This window comes from Rattus norvegicus, chromosome 1, assembly GCF_021556685.1.
Source record: "Rattus norvegicus strain SHRSP/BbbUtx chromosome 1, alternate assembly SHRSP_T2T, whole genome shotgun sequence".
NCBI lineage: Eukaryota > Metazoa > Chordata > Mammalia > Rodentia > Muridae > Rattus > Rattus norvegicus.
Genome location: NC_141534.1, coordinates 157,415,001 through 157,441,526, shown reverse-complemented (window position 1 = coordinate 157,441,526; position 26,526 = coordinate 157,415,001). Strand labels below are relative to the sequence as shown.

At 37.3% G+C, this 26,526-nt stretch overlaps 1 protein-coding gene across 8 annotated transcripts in view; it reads right to left on the bottom strand.

The window, feature by feature from the left end:
- Positions 1-26,526, bottom strand: part of Dlg2 (discs large MAGUK scaffold protein 2) — a 2,073,609-nt gene that overhangs the window by 1,596,878 nt on the left and 450,205 nt on the right. For 2 of the 8 annotated variants that reach the window (NM_001444074.1, NM_001444076.1), the window contains 1 exon segment: positions 4,267-4,822. The exons of 5 other annotated variants lie outside the window; for them this stretch is intronic. In NM_001444074.1, the coding sequence (NP_001431003.1) occupies positions 4,267-4,296 (30 nt within the window). In that variant the 5' untranslated portion in view covers positions 4,297-4,822. 8 annotated transcript variants of the gene reach the window in all.

Below are 26,526 nucleotides of genomic sequence, written 5' to 3'. Positions count from 1 at the left end.
AAGTTTGTAAAAGTCAAGATTTAGAACCATTAAAAATAATGGTTGGTGGTTCCTATCTTCTCAACAACAATGTATATCTCAACTTACAGTATGTGTGGCTGAAATTCTGTTTGACTGCATTTTCTAAGCTCATATCTTACTCTCCAGCCACACTGACTTCCACTGTGTCCTGCATTCTACACATCAGCACAGTAGACCCTTCCTTCAAAGCCTTCCTGACATCGATCCTTACCCATGCAGCAGAAAAGTCCATCGGCTTGGTTGAGTGTGCTCCTGGCCATTTCCACCGCAACTCACACTCACCTTCCCCCACACTGCATATCACTTTACTTTCAAAACTAACAGTTTCCCCAGTACACCAAATGATGTGAGAAGAGACTGATCATTTAATCCCCACACCTTAGTATATACAACCACCCAGTAGATATTCAGTAAACACTTGAGAGGGAAAAAAATGAATGGGTGGATATACTGCAGGAGAGCAGATGCAACTGTACATCTGCATGAAGAAATAGCTTTGTCTACTAACACAGGGCCACTTAGAAAACCATTTGTTGCCTTGGTGATTTGTTTCATCTTTGCTACATAAAGCTGTGGTAAAATATAAAGAAATTATTTTAGCTTCCTGCCTAACCACGGTTGCGAAACTTTTGACTGAGCTCATTTCCAAAAGAATGCCATGGTACATTTTCTTAGTAGAGCTGGAATAAATAATAACATGCTACCTTTGATAATTTATTTTTCAATGTCCAGCAAACAACATTTATTTCTTCTTAGAAGTAAATTTATTAGTCGCTTTAATTCTTGGAAGGGACTGTAAGGTGACAGAGGTAGAGAGGGACATATTGCAGAGCAGATGTAGCCTTAACAACATCAATAAAAGCTTCCTTTACGCTGCCCAGTTCCACTTCCTATCCTGTTATTCAAATTTCATATGCCCATTAACCCGTTAACTGCATTAAAATTAATGGCATCATCACACCTTTATTAATAAATCACAGCAGATATTTAACACAGCATATTACAGTTTTATTTTTAGATTATTTTTTAAACATGTTTTAGTGTCTGTGGTTAATGGACACCTGGGATAAGGAGGAGGCATACTCCACTCCCAACTGCTTTAACATCCTTCAGGAACTTGAATACTGTCATTTGCAGAGATAACATTTTATAATAATCCTAGACCAGAAATAAAGAATGACGCACCCCCAGAGACACACTAACATACATTTATGTCTGTTCTTTCTACATGATCTCTCTCTGGGTTCTCACTGTCAAAAAAAGAACAGATTTACTTAGATTTTTGAAAGTTTCACTTTTCTTCTGTTATTTCAAATTCTACATGTTCCTGTGCAGAATATTCTGCCCGTTTCCTAAAAATACTATCCTCTTGACCAATCATCAAATAGCATTCTTTGGTCTTAGTAAAATCTAACATAACATACCTGATATGTTGGCTATAGACAGTATTATATTTAAATTATTCAAAACATATTTAGGAAATCACAGCATACAAAATGTGTAGTTTGTCACTACATTGCATCTAATAATGAAGAGACAATCTCATTGTCCTTACTGATGATCTTGAAGTAGACGGATTCATTAGTACCACTGTAAGTTGTACTTGTACCAAAATCTTTCTTAAGATTTCTCAGGCACTTTCAAAACAGCATGACATCATCTCTTAGATCTCCTTTTCCAAAGACTGATGAATAGAGTCTAAAACAGAGATATTTAGTGATCTACTCAAATTTCAAAGCTAGGTCCAGAATGAACATTCAGATCCAAATCTTACCTAGAGTTCTGCTACTCTCACTCTGCTATTCAGATTTTCTTTCCTGATAGCATTGTCTGTGACAAAAAATAATATAATCTGAACTGGCCAGAGATGATCAAAATAATGACTTGATCACTTAATGAAAGTTAGCTGTTTCAGTATCTGAAAACACCTTGGGATTTTTGTATCCAAAATGCCTGTTTTGAGGTGCTTAGTTGACCTACTAGCCTAGAAGACCAGTATTCAAGTATGAGAGGGTCTGTCAATCAGTCCAAACACAGTTGACCCTTCACATACTAAGCAACCCCTTATGTGAAGCGAGATGCATGGTAGGGTTATTTTCTCAGAAGATATTCCATAATTTTTCTTCTCACTCATCCTACTCTAAAGCTTATCCTTAAGAATTTAGAGCAAAGATATGAGGAAGAGTTATTCCTCCAGCATGGCTACTTAGTGCAAGGAAGTTCCTGATTCCTGGCTGCTTGGAGCAAGGGTATGCCTGGTGCCTGGCCACTTGGAACAAGACATCCCGAATGTATGGGAACTTGGGGGAAGTATTAACGTTTAGATGGTAGTAGGTTAACTGGGTCAGATTTGTGGTCTAAATCATAATCTACCAGGCATTCTCTGTCATAATCTTTTGTGTCAATTTACCAAATCAACAATGTAGTATAACTTTGTTTCAATATGTTTGTCCTTTAAAGGTAATGGAAATGATGCTCAAGAATGAACCAGATAACTTAGTATCAATATAACTCTTAAAATTAATGACATTTCTCAAGTATTTATCCTTGAGAGTATAAATGAGCGTGAGGAATGAAAAATACTGTAATATTGGTATTTATGACTTTTACTACATTTAAGACAAATTAAGATCATAGCATTGTCCCAGTACCTATGGCCCTCAATACCTTGGTAACTAAATATAGGAAACGTACTTTCTTTTATGTTATGTTATCGAAATTGAATCTCAGTGTTGAACTACCTTTTCCACTGTTAAAAATGTCCAGTTTTGATCTGCAATTAACATCTGTTTCCTAATTTTTCCAATGGGTATTTATGGTGTTTAACAGCATCTGAAATCATTATGACTTGGTAACAAATATTTATGATATTTAATAGTTGGTGTATTTAATAGTACTCTTCCATGAAAAGTAACCCCAGTTCCCCACTTTAGGATACATACACACATGTTCTCCTTCCGGGGCTCCATGAGATCATACAGTTTTTTGGTTCTCTCATTCATTTTGGTTTGCTTTTGCTGTTGTTTGTTTGTCTCTATCTGACTTTACAATAAAACCAAAATGAAACACTGTGCAACTTTAGTAAAATAAATCTTCACGTGATCTGGAAGTCTGCCAACTACTCTAACTAGGTATTTTCAAATATTAAATCTACTACTATCAGTGGAATTTTCCGTGAGATACTACTTTTAAGGAAGATGCCTAAGAATTTCTGAATTCTGTTTGTAATGGGGGAAATATTTAATATGACACGTCATGGAACTTCATCAGTGACTTCAAAATTAACTAAGACTAGTGAACTAGTACGAGAGATCTACACTTATTGAGTTTTCCGTACTAAAGTGTTGATTTTTCATACTAATGGTATCTAATGAATGTGGTATACTAAAAGAAATCGCTAATATAAACTTGTGGTGTGCCCTCATGCATAATAAAAAGCAAGCTAATGAGTGTCTTTTAATTAGTGCTTTATAAATACAAATAACTTTTTTCTAAATAACTAGTGATTATGGAATTTAAGTGCTTTTTGATATGCTATTTAGAATTGATGACAGAATAAAATCAATTTGGAAGTTTTAATTTTCTGTAAATAAATCCACGAAAAGGGATACCTGTTCTACTTTCATTTCTGGATCTTATTATACATATAATTTATTTGATTATGGTCAAAACAGACTCAATCCAAGATTAAATATTGTACTTGTTTGTTTTACCTCAGGCCTAATCTTTTTTTTTCCTCTTTAAAAGAAATCACCAAAATTCAGAATATCACAATTCTCCAATCAGGAACAATATGTCAAGCCACGGTAAAGCTGATTGGCTTCTTCAAGCATAGGAGACATGGTTTTTAAATGAAAAGCTAATTAGCCCACTCAAAAAAGACCCAGATATGGTATGGTAAAACGATGTGTGAGCTACACTACTATGAGAGATGTTTCAATTACTAGCTATAAATAGATGAAAAGGCAAAACCTGCCAATAAAGAAAAAAAGAAAAAGGAAAAACCAACAGACATATTCTCCTGTCATATGCACAAACACACAATGTCACTTTAAGAAGTTGAAATTACAGCAACACAAGACCCTCACACCCTCTTTTAGGGAACAGCATGCCCAGTAAAGTAAATTACACTAATCATTTTATCTTATGGACTGGCAGCATCTAACAGAGCTGTTTAATTACAGGACCGGAATAATAATAGATAAAAAAAAATTCTGCACGAAACAGCTGTGTTTCCTAGCCTACCTTTGTGGTGACAATGCACAGGCAATCCATCCTGGATCCCTACACAGGACTCAGTGCATGGAAATCACACCAGCAAATCAGCCAAGGTGAGGAAAAGCCTTTGGGTAAATAGCACACTGAGAGAAGCAGAGCCTGGATTCTGCACAGAAGGCTTTTCCAAGGGGGGCCCCTCATGGGAAACTCGAGCCCTCCTCCATACAGCTCAATACAAGCAGGATTCTCCTAGGCACGAGAAAATCCCCTAGGAATCAGATCCGGCAAAACTTCCTGGTGGCTTGCTGGGCTCCCAAGGCTGCATCATCTCTTAGCAGATTCCGAGAAGGGCAGCAGGGCTGACGCGAGTGCCCGGCACTGCTCTATCCTGGAGATGAGTGTTAGACCAAGCGCCCGAGAATCACACTTCAGCTCTCGCTCTTGTTTCTGAATTCTGATCTGCTGCTCCGCTCTACTCATTAGATTTCCTTTGCCAAAGTACCCCCCTTTTGCTTCCTTCTCTTTGCTGCTAACAACTCTGAGTAAGCACAACACAAAAAAACTACCCGGCCCATCTATCAAAGGACTGTCGTTCGGCTGCCAGAACAGCGGCTTTGGGTAATAAAAAGCTATTTATTATGAGCATGATTCCCGAGAGCCTCAATGACTAGAAGGATGTGAGGGAAAGCAACGGTGCACGCGGTGCTGCATACATCACAGTTGAATTCACTTGCGATTACAAGGGTGGCTGCTTACAAATGACTAACAGCTGGATAAGGAAAAGCTGGCCAGGTACATCAAGAGGCTGCAGATTTGGACGCTTGACTTGGAAAATGTTCAGTTTCCCCTTTTACTTGCACAGCCCTACGTGTGGTCTACCGCATACCCGAGTAAGCAAACAACCGAGTATTTGAACAAGAAAGTGTATTATAAAATCCGGGTGGGAGGAAGCTCCAGCGTGTTTACAAAAGTTCTCCATTTCGAGAAAAAGAGGGGAAAACGAGCTTGTTTCCAAACTTTTCTCTCCTGCCTGGTTGTCTATAGGCACTTATTACGTGGGCGGAGCTTTGTGCTCCCTTCTGCAGCATCTCAACAGTCAAATGATTAACCCTCCCCTTCCCTCAAGTCCCTCCCTTTCTCCTAGTGAAGCTGCTTGGGGTGCCTGACAAGCATCACTCTCTGGAAAATTTACCACACTCCCCCCACCTCCGACCCCTTATCTTAGCTACCTAGGAAGAAACCACCTAAGACACTGGAGCTCAGAGAAAAGGGGAGCACTGGGGTGGGGGGAGGCAGACAGAGAGGAGACAGAAAAGAGCAAGCCAGAATCAAAAAGAGCAGGAAAGTATTGGTGGATCAGTAAGAATGGGGTACACACACACACACACACACACACACACAGACACACACACAAACACACACACACAGACACACACACACAGACACACACAGACACACACAAACACAGACACAGACACACACACACATACACACACACAGAGACACACACACATACACACACACAGAGACACACACAGACACAAACACACACACAGACACACACAGACACACACACAGACACAAACACACACACAGACACACACACACACACACACAGACACACACACACACACACACACACACTTTTCACTAGAAGGAAAATTCATAGTCACCTGGACCACCCGCCACATTGAAAAGAAATGTCTATAGACCCACACATTTCAATTTACTGATCAAGATATTTTGGCTCTTTAGTCCTCATTATCAACCCTCTTTTTTTTTTAACAAGGTGCGTTTTCAATAAGAGTCTTAAGACTTCTTCCTACCTTCCATGAATTATTCAAGTTCAAACCTCAATAACCTCCCGATTGCTAAATAGATGAGTGTGTCAGGAACTGACGTGTCATTATTCTACCAAAATGGGAGTGCTGCTGCGTTTAAAGATTTTTCTTCCTTAGTTCATAGCAAATCAGATATGTGTTGGGGGAGGGGAGTGAAAAGAAACACCTGACTTTTAATTCAATACAGTCTTTTAAAGTGGCTCAAATATATTTAATGGTTAGAAATGGTTTTCTCTGAACTCTTACCCTACAGGTATAATAAACTTCAGATGATTTCCACATTAAGCAATACAAATAAAACCCATTCTGTGGTCTATTCAATTAGGTAACTATCTTACAGTTCACTAATGGGAAAAGGTTCCAGGAGTATCATTTTACGTCTTGATCTCCTCATTTGTTAGCTCATTAGAGTGGCTAATTTAGCTTAGTATGACCTAAGCTTATCTCAGAGGAGTAAAGTGTGTCTTTGAGCATCCCTAGGTACCAGAGTGCTTGCCCAACGGAGGCAGATCACCTACCTACTACGTATGCAATTCTTATCCTCGTCCATGTTGGAGATGTGAGATTTGTTTCCTCCTAGCTCTTTAAGGTTGATAAAAGACACATTTTATCTGATTTCCCGAGAACGGTGTAGCTAACTTCCATGCCAACAATAAAGATCATGTCTCTTAATTTTTAAGCCCGGGGCTTTCTTCATCATATTAGAATAGAGATAGTCAGAAGTGTGAGATAGAATGTGGAGGAAAGGGAGCTTGGGAGTGTATCCTGTCTTCAAAAAGAGGAGGGGAAAATGGAGTTGGGGGAAACTGGTGAGGGAGCCTGACTGTGGTGGATCAGGATGAAAACTATCTGAACTTCAGGAGTCTGACGGCATGAAGGGCAACTAGTCTAACATCAGTCCGGGCCTCTGTAGGCTCCCCAAGTTGCTCACATGGCTCATACAGTTAGTTCGATGGGTGACAGATTAATGCCTCTACAATTCATTAAATTGAGCTGCTTGCGGTTCGTTTTCCTGTTTATATTTTATTCTATCTTGCTATCATCTGGTCTAGGCATGTCCATTCCAAAGAATATACCCGAGACATTACTGATGAGTAGACTCACAGTGAACAAAAGCAAGCAAGCCAAACTCTCCAGTCCTGTTAGAGTAAGGATTTGAGCAGTGTCTTGGACTCATAAAGCAGAGGCGTTTAACCCAGAAATCAGGAAGGCTTTCTGGAGGGGAGCCCAGGATACTTAACTAGGACTTGGAAGGGAAAAGAATTCCATGTCCTCTGTTATATTTGAAAAAGGTATAGATCAATAACTTTGTACAGCTTTATACAATAAGCTTCATAAACACACCCAGTGGGATTCTGTTAGGGTTGTTTAGAGCCATCATTTTACAAACTCAGCTTTCTGTCTCTGCTTGGGAAAACTTACAGTACGGTTCACATAATGTTAATTTAGTACAAATATATCACATGCTTTACACAGTATGCATGTGACATATTCACTAGTTTGTATTTAGCACAAATGATTAAATTTATAAGGCCTGTATTATAAATACATCATGCCCTCATTTTATTCTGTGTATTACTATATGAGTATGAGTGTTCTGCCTGCATATATATTTATGTGCCATGGGCCAGAAGAGGGAATCAGATCCCTTATAATTGGAGTTATAGATGGTTGTACCATGTGGATGCTGGGAATCTAACTAGCTGGTCCTTTGGAAGAACAGCCAAAGGCCTGAACCACTGATAATCTCTCCAGCCTCCATTACATTTTAAAGCCTGGTCCCAGTTAAGATGCAACTCTGTTTACTCCTGGTCCCAGTTAGGATGCAACTCTGTTTACTCCTAACCTTCCATTGATTTTTCTCATATATAAAGATGATAGATAATTCACTGATTTGCCTCAAGGGGAACACTATTTTTAAAATGTAACAAGGCACTGGCTAGAAGCACTTTTCTTCTATAGACATAGCACTACGTTGAGCCTGTGATTTCATAAGAAGTGTTTGGCAAGGTATAGAGCCATATCCCGCAAACTGCTTTACTTGACATTCCTTAAGGTTGATATCATGCCAGGGATATATTGATTCATAGTTTGATATTAGGATATTACTATTCGAAATGTCTTCCAGTAGAAACCTATACTTTAAACACCAAAATGCATTAGTTTTATTTATTTTTTTGTCTCAAACACGTTTAAGAAACAATAAAAGCAAAATACATTCAAAGTCTATTGTATTAGAAACAAAGAAGCCTAAGGGGCAGATTTCAAGAATATTGCTAGTACCTAACATAGTCTCTGACTTACAAGAAACACCACTGTTGCAGTATATCTGCAAACTCCGTAAGTTCATGCAAATTCCACAGAGCTCAGTTATAGGGTGCACGGCTAGATTGGTCAGCTCTACCTCTACACTCCCTACTCCCCAGATCTGAGATCCCTTGCTACTTGAGGCTTCTCCATGCCACATGGTTCTGCTCCATCTTCCTTCCACCTCCTCTCCCTCCATCTTGCTCATCTCATCTGCCCCTCCTCCTTCCTCTCTGTCCCTCTCTAAAACCTCTAGCCCCGCCTTTCCCTTTCAATGTCCAATCACAGACTCTAGCCTTTATTTGACCAGTTAAAATGGGAAGAAGGTTCACATGAAATCGCCCGAATACATGATCCATTCTTTGGGCCAGCCCCTCTTGAGGAAGCAGAATTAGCATCAAAACACAAACAGCACCAGGGCAATGTACAACACAGCACCACCTGCCCTGGGGTGGAGGGAAAGCATATTTGTACTGTTAAAGAGGTCAGCAGCTCCAGTTACACTACTCGTTTGTTTTTCTGATAAACTTTGAAGACACCTATATGAATCTATGCATACAACCCTGTCCTTATGTGATCCATACACAGATAAAGTATGAGTATATTAAACATAATATGTAATAATTTCACACACATGCTCATAAACATAAGGAATAGGTGGGTGAATGTAGCCAAAACATTTTGGAAATAGCAACATTTCCACTGCAAAGTCCAGTCTAACCCAAGCCAGCATAGCTTGGAAGAGTCATGGATGACGAAGTTAACTGTAGTGGGGAACAATGGTAAAAGACATTGCGCCCCTGTAATGGGACCATACTAACTGATACACTTTACATTATAACAGTAAAGAGGCTTTTATCTTAAGTACTATGGCAGATATTTTGAAAATATAATATATAGTAATGATAACATGTCTTCAAAGGGGGGTTATGAAACAGAATGTCCCTGACTATACATAATCCACCCTAGGTGACTGAGAATCCAGGTGACTCTGACACAGAGTTGTGCTCTTTGCATTTTGTCATATCTCAAATACAGAGATAGCTGTATAACCTAGGAGTGTGGAACTGATACTCAATGGCTTTCTTCAGCCCCTCCAGATTCAATGTAGATTAATAACCTGGGATCATGTTATAAAAATAGGAGTGTCTGGCTTCCACGGTGAAGCCTTTTATACTTTCTAAGGAACCTTGGAGCAATGCAGGAAGGAATAAACTCCACAGTTGAAAGATTAGCTCCAGTGCAAATAGCAGAAGCAACTCACCCACCTGAGTTCCCATCCCTGTCTGTCTGTTCCCCATGTACCCAGGACAGCAGGCACACAAATGACATCTGCAAAGCTTGTTAGCTTAGTAAAATAGACTGCAGGCAGGTCATGGCAAAATGCCTGCCCTCCTTTTCAAATTCTCCAGAGACAGGTAGGAAATTAGGATCAACTGGGGAAGGACTGAGTTTTCCAATGAGTTTCTATTATGAAAAACAAAATGTCAGTATGAGAGTGGACCCCAAAAAGAATTAAACAAAAAACACAAATCAGAATGCTATGCAACTGCATATTCTATTCAAGTTAATTGTGAACCTATGTAAAAGAAATAAAAAAGGCAAGTTTAATACAGCCAATAATTATAACAAAATACAGAAATTTGAGATTTTAGCATTTCCACTTGAATCGATGACATTATGAGACCAGTTTGCTTACATATGTGACTTGGAACCAAGTTAATCAATAACCATATGGTTTGTAGATCTCTTGTTACCAAAATCTTAACCACTTCTGAAGATTCAAAATTTCAATAGTCTAACAAATGGTCTAACAATACGGGTGAAAACATTCAACTAAATTACATTTCTCCAACAAATTACAAGTTCGTGTAAACTTTGCTGAACATTAAGCACATACTTTATGAGGCTCAAGTTCCCTTATTGTTATAAAATACTATTCATTGATTGGACGGATTCCAAATATCCAAATAATTGCATGCCAGCCACAAATCTCCAAGGCTGTATCATCTACAAAGCAATTTTACTTCTAAGTTAGTATAAATAACCTCTACAGCATTAATAAATGCCCTTTCCACACCCCACCTTCTCACACCCTAATCAGACTACTCTATTATCTGTTTAGCATATTTCAAAGCATTTCATCTGTTGTTCATTCTGCCAAGAGCTGTCTTACTGGATCCTCACACACCTGGCTCCTTGTTATACAGGTCTCTGTACATATGTTACCATCTCAGTAAGAGCATCTCAATCTGCCCTCTCTAATTAAATTAGATTCCTTCCAATCCCTCATCATTCCATGCCCCAGTTTGTTTCTTTTGTAGCAAGAATCACACATTAAAATTATTTCCCACATTCCTGTTAGTGTCTCCCTCTTACAAAGGGTATGTGAAAAAGCAAGAAGCATCAACAATATTTAGAACACAGCAAGCTATATAGATCATTTTTGAATGGATGGACAAAATGTATCAGAGAGAAGCTTTTTATTTTAATGTAAAGCCAGAATCAGTAAATTCACATGGTTTTCATATTTTTTATTTCTAAATAAGTAGTTACATTATTAACAGTATTCACAAACAAATAAAGTCACAAACTTTTCAGATGCAACATTAATCTTTTATTTTTTAAAACAAATTCTATTGCATATAATTAAGGTGCATGATATATTGTCAAGGGACATATAGATAGTGGCAGGATTACTATACTGAGGTTGCTTAAGAGGCATCAACTTACCTTTTTCCTTTTATATTAATTTTATTTGACAATTGAATATGTGTATACAATGTATACTGATCTCGTACACACAGACACACATGTGTACACACACACACACACACACACACACACACACACACACACCTTCTCTTATCTCTCTCCCATTCCTATAACCTCCTCACCATCCTTACAAATCTCATTTTTCAGAACCATGAGCTTTGATCTTATTTTGTACCCATTCAGCTTAGCCATGTCCACCTGTGTGACAGTGAATTATAAGTATCCCCTGGAGCCTGGGGACATCACCAATAGGTCTACAACTGAAGACAATTTTCCTCTCCTAAATCCACTACCGCAAATAGTTCTCCATGACTGGTGGTTCTCCTATTGTTCTTCTGTGTGAAATGTGCATTGATCGCATATATAGCAGGTACAAATTTATTACCTCAAGTTGGTTCTTGTTTCTTCTTCTTTGTGTCCTCTGACTAACATTTCCTCATTTTCTCCCCCTACCCTCTTCTCAATTCTTTTTTATATCTTTATCTCTGTACGTTTGAATTTTGTCTTAAGTTCCAGATATGATGAGATGAATGCAGTGTTTTACTCTTTGTGGTGGTATTATTTCACTTGCTGTAATGTTTCCTCAGTCTGTATTGGTCACAGCAAATTATAAGATCTTATTCTTTATTAGATAAGACTATCACTCCACTGTGTGTGTGTGTGTGTGTGTGTGTGTGTGTGTGTGTGTGTGTGTGTGTGTGTGTGTGTATGACAGTTTCTTTATGGACTTATATAGTTTCCATCTCTTGGCTATGGTCAACAGTGCTGCGATGAACATGGTGCACACCTCTCTGAGAGGTGTTGATCTTCTTTCTATTAGGAAAATCTGCAAGAAAGCAATTGGTTGATCCTAAGACCATTTCATTTTTAACTCCTTGGTAAGCCTCCTACTACCTTCTATATTGCTTACAGCCATCGACATTCCTACAGTAATATGCAACCATTTACTTTTCTCTTGATCCACATGAATATTTGTTAATTTTTGACTTCTTGATAATAGCTATACTACCTATGTTAGTTAGTTTTATATCACAGTGTCAAAATAACCTACGAAAATCAAACTAAAGGAAAGCAGAATTACATTGGCTAAGTGTTTCAGAAGTATAAGGGCCTTGCCTCTGCTCTCTTTCTCTTGCCCGTGGTGAGACAGAACAACATGGCACAAAGTTCACAGTAGCACTGAACTGCTCGCCCAAAATAGCCAGAAAGCAAAGACAGAAAGAGGGGCCTGGAGCAAGATGTACCCTTCAACAACATGACTGGAGGTACCTACTTTCTCTGACTAGATCTCAATAGCTAGTTCATCCATGACGTCATCAATATATTAACCCACTTATGAGGTGATCACTCTAAAAATTCAGTCATCTCTCAGAGGCTCTACCAACTGAGAATGAAGTTTTCAATAAATGTACCATTTACAGTGGTTTTCGTATCTTAACCATGTAGCCGTTCTACTAAGTGGCATATGGTTACTCAAAGAAATTTTTATTTCCAGTGTCTTTATAATTAGTATTGAGGATCTTTGCATATATTTTGCATAACTGTTGAGCACTCTTATAACTCTTGGGGAGAAAAGTCTATTAAAGATGGATTTATTTTTATTTTCAAATCATATTATTTGTTCTTGTTATTAAGCTGCATGAAAAACCTCTATAAATGTTGGTCTATTAGCTGCTTATCAGACATGTGGTTTGTAAAATACATTAGCTTCTTACTGAGTAAGTTATGATTAGGAACTTCCATATATGTGGTATCATTAATAATTCATGAAACACAAATTAGCTATAAGTTTACAGCTAAAAAGAATCTAAGACCCAGAAGTATTGACTCATACAAATTTATATAACTACTGAGTTTGTTAGCCAGCATGGTAGACATTCTCTTGACAAATGTTGAATAAAATAGCATTTGCCATGATCATCTAACCTGAGGTACCATTTCATCTCATGTATAATAGTGATCTCTTGTACTTTCAGTGGCACTGAACTCATTGATGTAGATAGTAAATAAAGTTTGCATGTTTTTTTACATGACCCATATATGAGCAAATGTTCTTTTATGTTTTAGAGACAGAAAAGAATAAAATTCTAATTACAGATAGGTTAAATTGATAGAGTCTAATTGCTCTGGTGTTTTTGTTTCTGCAGTAATATCTTCTAAATAAATTCATGGGTGTTATAATTGATTAGTTTAAAATGGCTTTATGAATATACCATAGCCAGCAACACAAAAACCTAATCTTCAAAGCTCATATATAGTAATAGATCTTTAATTCCAATAAATAGAACATTACTCCATAAGAAGATGGGCACTAGGGAAATTTGAAAGTATGCTTTGAACATATACATTGAAAATTACTTACAATAATATAATTATGTGATCCTTTCCAATTTTTTTCTTTCAAGTAGATTATCTCAGAATCATAGCACTGATATTATCATTTACTAGAAACATGAAACATTAAATTTACATTCTCAACCATTTTAAGCGTAGAGTTCAGTAGTCTTACATATATTAACAGAAAATTTATATCTTAAAACTGAATCTCTTTACCCATGAAACATTAATTTTTCCTCATCCATCTCCTTACCAATAGACAATCTATTTGTCACCTTTTCTACTTAAGAGCTTGAGTACTTTTTACAAGAAAAATTACATAGTAATTATCTTTTTTGTTGCCAGATTTTTCTGATTAGCCCAATGTTTTTTAAACTTCATTAATGACTTTATATGTGACAGTAATTCCTCTCGTTTGCATTACCATGTGTCAGTAATATATTTCATTACAATTCTTTTCTCAGTGTTTCTATTGCTCTGATGGAACACTGTAGCCAGAGTATAGTTTGGAGAGGAAGGATACTGAGCTTACACTTCCCCAGCACAGCTTGACATTGAAGGAAGACACTCAAACGGGGCAAGATCCTGCACTCAGAAGCTAATACAGAAACCGTGACAGGGTACTGCTTACTGACTTGTTCCCTATGTCTTACACAGCTGTCTTTCTTGTAGAAACTAGAACTACCAGACTAAGAATGCATCTTCACAATGGGTTTGGCTATTCCTCCATCAATTATTAATTAAGAAAATGTCTTACAGCCACATCTTGTGGAGGAATTGCCTCAATTATGGTTTCTTCTATTCAGATAACTCCACTTTGTGTGTCAAGTTGACAAAAGACAAACCAGCACCAACACTTCCATACAATCCCATAACATGCTTTGATTATATTAACTCACTGCTTCCTTCTCTCATCCCTCTCTCTCTTGTATTTCTACTTCCATATCCCTAAGAGTTCCACTTTGTTTTCATTTCCTCAACCCCTCCATATATACTCTCTAATATCAGATTATAAAATAAGTCTGATTATAATACTTTAAATGATGATCTACAGTTCCATTTATTTCTTTTTGTACAAAGAATGATTTTATTTCCATTAATGTTGAACTCTCTCTCTCTCTCTCTCTCTCTCTCTCTCTCTCACACACACACACACACACACACACACACATATTATATCCCATAATATCCCATATTTCCTTCTATATTCATCCACTGATGAACACCTTTTCTAATTCTATAGCTTGGCCTTGTATATAGTACTGAGATATACATAGACATACAAGTATTGCTCTAATGAAGAAACTCATTCTTCTGAAAACGTTCACGGAAGTAGTATTTCTAGGTCATATTAGAGCATTGGCTTAATTGTGTAAGGAATACATATCCTGATTCCCATAGTTTCTAACTAATATATGTTCACTCCTGTGCCAGAAGCAACCTGTGTTGCTGTTTATTTCTTAACCTTGGCCCTTCTGACTGTGTGTGTGTGTGTGTGTGTGTGTGTGTGTGTGTGTGTGTGTGCGTGCGCGCGCGTGTGTGTGTGTTTATGGATGGGAAATTTTCCTGCATGAATGTACCTGCACAACATACCACATGTATGTCTGGATCCCATGGAGGTAAATGATGTATAAGATTCCTGGTAGTTAGAGTTATAGATGGTTGTGTCATGTGGGTGCTGGGAATTGAACGGAGTCCTCTAGGAAAATAGTCAGTGTTCTTGGCTGCTGAGCTATCTCTCCAGTCCCATTGACAGAGTTTTGATTTTCATTCATTCCCTTATAGCTAAAGGTGCTGGACATCGTTTCCACTTTGGCCAATTATGTCTCCATTGAAGAGTCTGTTAAGTTTATTTGCCCATTAAGTGACAAGATTATTTGCTCACTTGTCATATAATGTTTTTAAGCTTTACATTTTCTGCATTTTAATCCCTTGTCAAATATAGGCTGCCTTTTGTCTCTAGAAATGGTTTGCCTTACTATATGATTTCTTTTATTTTATGTAATCTCATTTTTTAATGCTTACATTCATTCCCTGAGCTACTGTAGTTAGAAAGAAATTTTCCTTGTATTGAGTTGTGTTCCCTCTTCTCTACTAGTTTTAAAGTTCCAAGTCTAACATTAAGTTATTTAATCAATTTGTAACTAATTATTGCACAGACTGTGAAATAAAGATCTATACTTTAGTCTTGTACATGTGGATATTTAGTTTTCCACTACTGCTTCTTAAAGAGGCCATATCACTTTGTACACGCTTTTAGCACCTTTGTCAAGAATCAAATTACTTCAGCTATGTTGACTTATTCTTAGATTTTTTTTATTCTGTTCACTGATGTACATGTCTGGTTTGATGACTTTGCCTTTCTTGTTTTATTACTATGGTTCTGTGGAATGTTTTGAAGTAAGGTTTTATTATATCTCTGGCATTGTTCTTTCTACTCTGAATAGCTCTGAGCATAGTTTGGTGTTTTATCTGAATTTTTAAGTTTTTTCCTATTTCCATGAAGAATATCATTCTAATTTTGATAAGTATTTTATTGATTTTGTGGAATGCTTTTGGTCACAAATCCATTTTAACAATATTGTATACTTCTGATCTATCCTATTTTCTTTCTATTGCTGTGATAAATAGCATAACAAGAGCAACTCTGGGAATCAAGGGTTATTTGGCACATGCTTCCATGCAAAGTCCATCATCAAGAGAAGCTGGGGAAGGAGACCAAATAAGGAACCTAGACACAGTAACTGTAGATACCAGGGAGCAAAGCAGCTTAAAACTGGCTTGATACACTTAGCTTGTTCAGCCTGCTTTTTTGTACAATCCAGTACTGTCAGAAGCCATCTAGGAGCATCAAAACCTAATAAGTGACTTTCTGTAGATAGCCCATTGGTTTGCATTGCTGTAATGGATTAACTTTGAATTTCAGGACCTTCAGAGTTCTCATCATAGGATTGCTTCTTGTTGTTGCTATGCCTGTCCTGTCATTATTTAATAGTCTAATGATTATTATCTCCATATCAACAAAAATGTACTTTCTTATAGTGCTACGATATAGACAAATTGACAGTTTCACAATTCCTAATAATAATTCTATAGAATTCCTAAATTTATACAAGTAACTTTAACCCCTCTAGTATAAATGCTGCAATTAGAGTTCTGTAAACTAGAATAAGAAAGCTGGCTTGGAACAAATTTATGGTCAGGAAAATCATTCCTTCTAGGTTAGCTGTGAAAGCATTATCTGATGACTAAAGCATAAACTGGGAAGGGACAACTTATTTTTTAAGTCCAAGGACAGAAAATAAAATATTGACTTTTTTATCTATACAAAACTTCAACACTAATGAGACATAAGGCAAATGATTTGCCTTTCGACAAAACCGTGCTGACTTTTAACATAAAAATTATTGCTCTAAACTTATAATGAACTTGTGGATTTAGAAGTTAGATAATGAGTGTTTAGTTAGGTTCTAGTCTTAATGAAAAATACATGTAAACATTTCTGCTGTGACTCATTGAACTTTTGAAATGTAAAGATGCTTGGAAAACCATGTGAACATTGATCCTGAGAAAGTATAAGAACTAAGAAAAACAATAGTAAAGGTTTCCCTTTTTCTTTCTCTCAGCATTGAAGATTCAAGCCTCTTTTTAGTGTGCATGTTTTTTATGCTAGGGTGACTATCCCTGGCTGGCAAGGAGTTAATGGACTCCAAGCCTCTGGCTGAGGAGGGGCCTACGAGAAAAGAACAAAGAGCCAGAGCAATCACTTTTTAAAAATGTATACCCCCCAACCCATAAAATAGCAGGTGTTAACTGCTGGAGTTAAGTGGGGTTTGGCCCTAGAATAGTGAAGAATTTAAAAAATAAATTACAGAAAGTAAACAACATCTTAGCCCTCACAAACTAAGTTTTGCCACCCCAAACCTCCAACTCTAGCCCTCATTGATGCTTTCCAGAGAAACCTGGTGTGAGACAGTCTTCCAGCACAGGACCACCAGCCAAGGAATACCACCACCACTAGTAGTAAGGTGAGCCCTCCCATATCAATAGCTAGTCAGGGAAATAACACCACAGACTTGCCTATATGACAATCTGATGGAGGCAGTCCCTATGCCTTATTGAGGTTCTTTCTTTCCAGATGATTCTAGTTTATATAAAGTTGACAAAAACTAACCTACATAGTCTTATTTAACTCAAGTAAATAATTGTTTAAAATAGATGATTAATTTATGCCATTAATTAACTTAGAGATATTATCAGTTTAATTATTTCCTTAAGTCCCCAATTAGTTATTATTACTAAATACAAAATTAACTGAATTTTGTATGTGGATTTTGAATCCTACTAAGTTATTGAAAGGGCTTCTTAGATCTAAGAGTGTTCTGAATGGATGGAATTAGAAAATATCCTCAGTGAAGTAACCCTATCACAAAAGAACACACATGGTATGCAGTCACTGATAAGTTGCCCAAAAGCTCGGAATACCCAAGATACAATTCACAGACCACATGAAGCTCAAAAAGAAGAAATAGCAAAATGTGGATGCATCAGTCCTTCTTAGAAGGGAGAACAAAATACTCAGTGGAGGAAATAAGGAGACAAAGTGTGGAGCAGAGACTGATGGAAGGGCCACCTAGAGACTGCCCCACCTGGGGATCCATCCCATACACAGACACCAAACCCAGACACTATTATGGATGCTAAGAAGTGCTTAATGACAGGAGCCTGATATAGCTGTCTCCTAGCAGGCTCTGTCAGACCCTGACAAATATAGCCAACCATTGGACTGAGCATGGGATCCCCAATGGAGGAGTCAGAGAAAGCACTGGAGGAGCTGAAAGAGTGTGTAACCTATAAGAAGAACAACAATATCAACCAACCAGCCCCCCCCCCCAGAACTCCCAAAGACTAAACCACCATCCAAAGAGTACAGACCCATGGCTTCAGCCACATAAGTAGCAGAGGATGGCCTTGATGGACATCAATGGGAGGAGAGGCCCTTGGTCCTGTGAAGGCTTGATGCCCCAGTGTAGTGAAATGCCAGGGCAGGGAGGCAGAAGGGAGTGGGTGGGTGGATGGGTGGGTGGGGGAGTACCCTCATAGAAGCAGGGGGGTGCAGATGAGATAGGAAGTTTCTGGGGGGTGGGAATCAGGAAAGGTGATAATATTTGAAATGTAAATAAATACAACAACCAATAAAAAAGAAAATAAATAAAATTAAATTAAACAAATCCGTAGCCTTCCTTTATACCAATGATAAATGGGCTGAGAAAGAAAATAGGGAAGCAACACCCTTCACAATAGTAAAAGAAAAAAAGGGTTTTGAATGAATTTTCTAGTCTATTATGTATAGTATCATGTCATCCACAATTTTACTTCTTCCTTTTATTTTTTGTTCCTTTTATTTCTTCTGACTCTGTTGTTCTGGTGATATTTCTAGCACTATATTTAATAAGATTGGTGAGAGTGAACATACTTGCCTCATTTTTCCTTTTTGTAGAAAGTATTTATTTTTCTCCAGATCAGCTATGGTTTGCCACATATATTCTCTGTTATATTGTGGTATAACCTTTCTATTCATAGTTTCTTCAGGGCTTTTAACAGAACACATGTTGAATTCTCTGAAAGGACTTTTTGCATCCAACAAAATACTGTGATTTATATCCTCCATATTAATTTTCTTCTATTTTTTTTTAATTTTAAGATATTGAAGCATTCTTGAACTCATGGTGTGAAAACACCTTGATGATAGAATGTTATCTTTTAAATGTGCAATTGAATTTTGTTCAGAAGAGTTTTACAGGAAAGTTTTAGATCTGCATTCATCGAGGAAATGGATCTAGTTTTCTAGATCCTTTTTTTCTTCCTACAGTTGGTGTATCTCATCCAGGCATATTGTCACAAATGCTATTTTTATAGGATAACTTTGGAAGCATCTCTTTTTTTTTTCTTTTTAAGGGAATGAGAGCAGAGTGAGTAGCCCATTGATGTTATATGTGTATATTAGATGTTATCAATGGTACTTGTTTCAGATGTGAAGATTATAAAATATAGAAACAGCTGAATAAATATTGTAGAAGAACACATTTAAATACATAAGCTTCTGCATTTAAAAATATATTGAGAGTTGGTGAACCAAATTTCATAAAGCAAACACTACTGGATATAAACACAAATAGGATTAAACAAAAATAAGAGCATTTCAATATCCTATCATTACTGATAGACATACCAAACCAACTTTACAAAGAAATTTAAAGTAAATATGCCCTCCAGAGCAAATAAATATATCATATATCTAGAATATATTATATATTCCAATTAATAGTGATAGGATATGTTTCCTTCTTAGTAGCCTGTGGGACTTCTCCAAAGCTCAATATGCACATGTTGGTGCTTCAAGTAGAAGCTTAAGGGTTCTTTGGAAAGTCAGTTGTATTGGATGATGTTTTGTTGGGACAACTGTGAAGGAACATTTGGCTGGAGCAGATGCAGAAGAAAGGCTAAGGCAGACTTGTGAAGGAATGTACTGCTGGAGCAAAGACAGATGAAAGGATGTTCTGCTAAAGCAAGCATGTGAAAGAACACATGATGAAATGTCGCTAACAACACACATGTTAAATGGGCAATTGAGCTCCATTTGTCAGGACTCCATAGAGAGAAATGCACCAAAAAACTTCTGGTAGTATGCTGGCAGAGTCTTGCCACTTCTGCAGACTTGGGCCAGTGGGCAGAGTGATCTCAGCTAAGACAGACTCACCCAGAGTTTTGCTAAGACTTATGTGCTGAGGCAAGAGAAGTGGTGAGGCAAGACCTGTGGAGGTCATGTGATATTTGGAGGGAGTATAAATAGGACTCAGCGGACAGTGATGGAAGCTTGGCTTAGCATGGCTTGCTTGCATAGCTAAACACTTCTTGGTCTCATGTCTTCATTGATCTTTGCTTTGCTGAGAGAGGCATAGCTGAGTACTCTTCCTGTTGGCCCTAGTTTCTACTGCTGACGCATGCCGATTCAGCTGAGGTCTAGCTGTTCCTGCTAGGTTGTACAACCACTCCTGCTATATCAACACTACACAACTGGATTGCTGGTATATCTGTGAAGTGATGGCGAGTGACTGAGCTGCAGCTTCAAACCTGTGAATTGAACTGCTGATTTTCTGATAACACAGATGGAATTTGCTCCAAAGAACAATTTCTAACCAGTTCCACTTCCCCTGTATCCTTTCTTTTCTACTGTTTCTGGTGGATGGTGGGCTAGAAGGGAGGGTAAAGTATTTAAGAACCATCATTAAAAGTAGGCTTTGAAAAAATTAAAGTTACATTGCTCAATGGGTCTCTGTATACGTTGTGGAGGATAAATACAACTTGAATACTCAAATAATGAAAATACAATGTTGAATGACCAATGAGGTATAGTGAATCTCATTCCATGGAGGAAGGTTATAGCTATAAATGTCTACATAAAAAATTCTCTGAATATCAAATAAACAATAGTGTAGCTCATGATCTTAGAAAAATATAAAAGCTAGCCAAATGGATAAGTGTATATAAATGTCTGACCTATCAAAATTAGACCAAGAGATTACAAACCACTGTGCTGGTTTAAATATGTTTTGCCCTGAAAAGTGGCATTATTGGAAGGTGTGGCCTTATTGGAGAAGGTGTAGCCTTGTTAAAGGAGCTGTGTCACTGTGGGTGTGGGCTTTGAGGCTCCTAACCGCTGTTGGCAGGGAGAAAGGAGAAGTTTCAGTCTGTTCCCGAGTTCCTTTAGATAAAGATGTAGAACTTTCAGCTACTCCAATGACATGCCTTTCTGGACCATGCCATAATTCCTGCCATGATGATAATGGACTGAACCTCAGAAACTGTAAGCCAGCCCCAATTAAATGTCTTTTATAACAGTTGTCTTGGTCATGGTGTCACTTCATAGCAACGGAGACAACCACATAAACTGATGTATAACTAAAAATAACATTGTAACAAATTAGGTCTCCTCAAAAAAGTAAAACAAAGATTCAAAAATTTGCTGTTTAATTCTATGAGACTAGAAGAAAAGTCACCAATATTTCTCAAAGTATTACTTGTTAACTAATCATTTTTGTCTGTGTTATCTATCAATGAGAACAAATTATCAAATATCTTATTATTTTTTAATTTAGACCTATCTATTTATTAGTGTCCAGTAGTGTTTGTTTTATGAAATTGAAGCAACAAATATTAAATTAATTTTGAAATCAAGAGGTATCATGACTTCAAATATGCTCTTCTTTCCAGGATTTATTGATCTACTTTGTGTTTTTAAAGTGCCACATTTAAAATCGGGGTCATTGATAACATCTAATATACACATGTAAAATCAATGGGATCCATTGCTCTCATTCCCTAAAGCAAACAAAACTTTCCCCATTGACCAATTGGACTAGAGAAAAGAAGCTTCCCTTTAAATATATGAAAGGACATTAAAATGAGTAGACCTGAGCTACAGCATTACCCTTAATCAAAAGGCATAGCTACTTAACAGAGTGAAAATGTAAAGCGTGGCCAGAAAACAATAGAGGAGAATGTGAATAACAACTTCCCCAATAGGCCCATATATTTGAATTCCGTCCTCAGTGGTACTATTAGTAGATGTTATGTAACCTGTAGGAGGTGGAGACTTGCCAGAGGAAGGATATTACTGATGTAGAGCTTGGAGGGTTGATGGCTCACCCCCTCTTCCTGTTCTCTTTCTCTCTCTGTTTTTGTGTATTGATAAAGATATAATCAGCCAGCTGCCAACTCCTGCCACTAAGATATGTCTCGCTTGCCATTGTAGACTTGCTCTGGAAGTATAAGCCAAAATAAACTTTTTTGTAAGCTGTTTGGGTCATAGTAGTCTATCACAGCAACATAAAAATATCTAACACAGAGGCTGGTACCAAAGAGATAGCTGTTGCTGGGAAAAGCCTGACCATACCGGATGGTTTTGTTTTTTCCAGAGGAATTGGAAAATTTGGAGCTTTAGACTAGAAAACCTGCTGAATGTTATACTCAGAGCTTCTAGGGCCATTCTAGCAGGATCCTGGAAGATAGTAGCCCTGAGAATAACACATACCAGCATAGGCATGGCTCATGAGGTTTCTGAGGGACAACAAGACTAGTAGTAACTTGGATAGATGCTATCACTGTAATATTTTGACAAATAATCTAGTTGTAGTCTACCGTGCCTTAAAATTTTACCTAGGGCTAATTTAAAGTCTAATGAACTTATTGTGTTGGCGAATAAAATTTCAAGACATCATAACATTGAGTCTATGGTATGGCTACTATATATTGCTTATATACACATACACATATGTATACACATGTGCATACATATATACATGTATATGTGAAAAGTGCAAACAGTGGAACAGAATACATAAAAATTATGACACTTAGAAAGGAAAAGAACATTAGAAACTGTAATGTTGCAGACAGACTATAGAGAGAGATTAGAGAAGTTAAAGAGAATAGATGCCCTGAGTGCAAAACCCTACCCAACAATCCCTCAAACCAATGTAAGGAGAAAGTCTCAGAAGGTCCCTGCTCCTAGAAAGCAATTGCTTCTAAATACAAAGCTTCTGGCAATGAGCCAAATGTCCCAAGTTGGCAGACAAATTCAGTGGTATCTTTCATGTGTTACTGGCTTTGTAGGTATGAAAATCCAAGATTAATGGGACTATGGATTATTTATCCACAGTTTCAGAAATCTGGAGAAGGCCAGACAATGTGTGGCAGAGTCAGAGTCCCTGAAACCAAGTCCTGGATGGTCCCTGCAGGAAGCTGCTTACCCTGAAAAGGTGAAAGCTGGGTTACCCAGGCATCAATATGCTAGAGATTCCATGGCTATGGATATCTGCCAAGGAGATCTGAGCACAGGAGATGGAACCTGCCTAAGAAAGAAATGTATATGTTGTAGGCAGCAAAGTTGGTAGGGCAGAGCCATATAAATCCTTCAAAACTGAAGCTCCAGATATTGAACATGGAGATAAAGGATTTGGTTGGTGTTTTACCTGTTGGATTTCGATTTTTTCTTTAGTCCAATCTTTTCTTTCTGTGCTTCAATTCATTCTCTTTGGAATGTGAGTGTTTATTCCTTGCCATTCTCAGTTAAAAATATGTGATTTGTTGTTTGTTTTTCACTTTACAGGGGATCACAGGAAACTCGTGATTTTTGAATAATGTTGTGATTGATGGTGGGGAATTTTGAAGTTAAAAATACGCATTTTTTATGAGCAGATAGCCACAGGTCTACAAGGGTCAAGGAAAAAAAAATATCATGTTTGAATGAGAAATGTCCTCCATATTTGAGTACTTGACCCCTAGTTAGTGGCGTCTGGGAGAAGTGATGGTTACTTTAGGAGGTAGACCCTTGATGGAAGAAGAAACCACCTATGGTGGGCATTGATGATGCATGATGTACAGCTTTCCTTCCCACATCTTGTTCTCCCTCCTCCTCACTCTGTTGTCTGAATATGGATAAAGATGTGACTAGTCAACTACGTGGTCCTGCTACAATGTCATACCTTCCCAACCATTCTGCTTTCTCTCTCTCTCTCTCTCTCTCTCTCTCTCTCTCTCTCTCTCTCTCTCTCTCTCTCTCTCTCTCCCTTCCTCCCTCCCTCCCTCCCTTCCTCCCCTGGAACCATAAGCCAAAGCTAGCTTTTTCTTTTCTAAATTCCTGTTGGTCATGGTGCTGTATTAGAGCAACAGAAAAGTAATGCAGGCAAAAACGAAATTCTCTGAAAGAGAATATCCTTTTACAGTAATATAAATATAGTATTTTAAAGGAGTCACAATTTATCTAATCATCTCTGTCACTTTAGATCTGGAAATTTTCACAAAGATATGCCCCAAAACATGTAGGGGCAGCAAATGTATGAAAAAAAGAGACCCAAATCCTTTAAATTTCACTATATCTTGCCCAACACCATGATTCTTTCAAGTGTAATATGGTCCCTACAATCACATTTCAGTCTACCTGGTGACCTCTGTGCTATTGTTAAGAGTCCAAGCTTTCGAACCCATTCATTGTGGTATTTGTAAGATACAGATAGATAGATAGATAGATAGATAGATAGATAGATAGATAGATAGAGATAGATAGATAGATTGATAGATAGATAGATAGATAGACAGACAGATGCCTTTTCCAGTTCTAATCGCAAGGATAACAAGAATCTTCTTTCTAGTAGAAAAAAAGCAGAATAAGTTATGAAAAATTTAAAACAAAAAAATCTCTGAAAATGTGAAATATCTAGAACATTTAGCTACTCGGTGCTTATACTGCTGTCCACACAAAATAGGTAATTTCTCATTTTCCAAATAAAGAGGCACAACATTGAATCTGTTCAAGGTCGCATAACTACTTACTAACAAAGACAAAATGCAAATTCTACCAGATTTTGGATGACCAACCTTTTGATAGTACAATACAATTTTGTCATCTACAATATTCAGGCTTCAGAACAATGCAAGCAAGTGACCAAAAAAATAATTCATGTTTTAAGTTTTATGGTAGGCCACATCCAGGGCCATGCTGGGACAAACACAATCCACAGGCTTCAAGTTGGACACAAACGTACTAGACTGCAGGGTTTTGAGTCCTTTTCGTCTCACACTGTCCTTTAGAGATTTTGGATACTGCACTTATTCAATGACTATTCATGCCTCTTCTCAAATACTTCATTTTATTCCCACCTCCCATTATTTGCACCTAAGGCACTGTGATTAAACTTACTTTATCTACTCATCTGTCAATTGTTATTCCTAATATTTATGTCTTTGACCCTAACCCACTCTCAGTTTACTTCGTCACCAGGACCTGACCATTCTTATTTTCAGCATTTCCCTTTTCCCCAGGAGTCGATTAAACATATTCATATTTTCTCCTAAAAATGCTGGAATATTAACTCTCTAAACTTCATCTTTTACTTACCAGATTTTTTAAAACATAGAACATATCCCTTCAAAATGTTATCAATTGTTTTAAATTGATCAAAGAACACAGAGAAATAAAATAAAGAAAATAAAGCCACTAAAATGTAAAATGTTTCTCCATCAATGATCATGATGCTGCTGTTACTTTTATCATCCAAAGTTTAATAAAAATACCACATAAAGAATTGTCAAACATGCAATTCATTTCAACAGAGTCATAAACCCACTATTTGCTAAGCAGTAGTAAATATCTTTATATTCAGGATTTTATTAAAATCTCATAATTCTCCTTAAGGAAGAGAAACTGATGGACTAGAATTTATGTAGCATAGATGGGCTGGACGCTTCTCTCTGTTGACAGCACAAAGGCTTCTCAATTATGTGTCCAGAATATATTTAACTCATCTGCCTGACAAACTGGAACACTTGATTCCCACTTAAGCCTGATGAAATCATCTTCAGGAACAAAAAATACAAATATGTTTGTGGACAGACAGGAAGTTCAAAAGTTTTCTTTCTTTTTTTAATTTTTAAAATATTTGTTTTAGAATTTCAAATGTGTGTATGAAATTGACATCATTTTCCCTCCTCTCAGGCTGTCTTCAATCCCTCTTAAATTCCAGACCCTTTCTTCCCTAGTTAATGTTATGCACACATTGCACACATTTATATGTATGTGTAAAATACACACACACACACACACACACACACACACACACATATATATATATATATATATATATATATATATATATATATATATATATATATATATACCATTGTGCTGGCTGATTTTGTGTGTCAGTTTGACACAAACTAGAGTCAGAGAGAAAGGAGAAGCCTACTTTGAGGAAATGCATCCATGAGATCTAGCAGTAAGGCATTTTTCAATTAGTGATCTATGGTGGAGGGCCCAGCTCATGGTGGGTGGTGCCATCCCTGGGCTGTTGGTCCTGGTTCTATAACAAGTTCCTGTCCTGAGTTTTTTCAATGATAAAAGTGTTTACCAAATAAACCCTTAGATCCTCAACTTGTTTTTTGGTCATGGAGGCTTCTAGCAGCAATG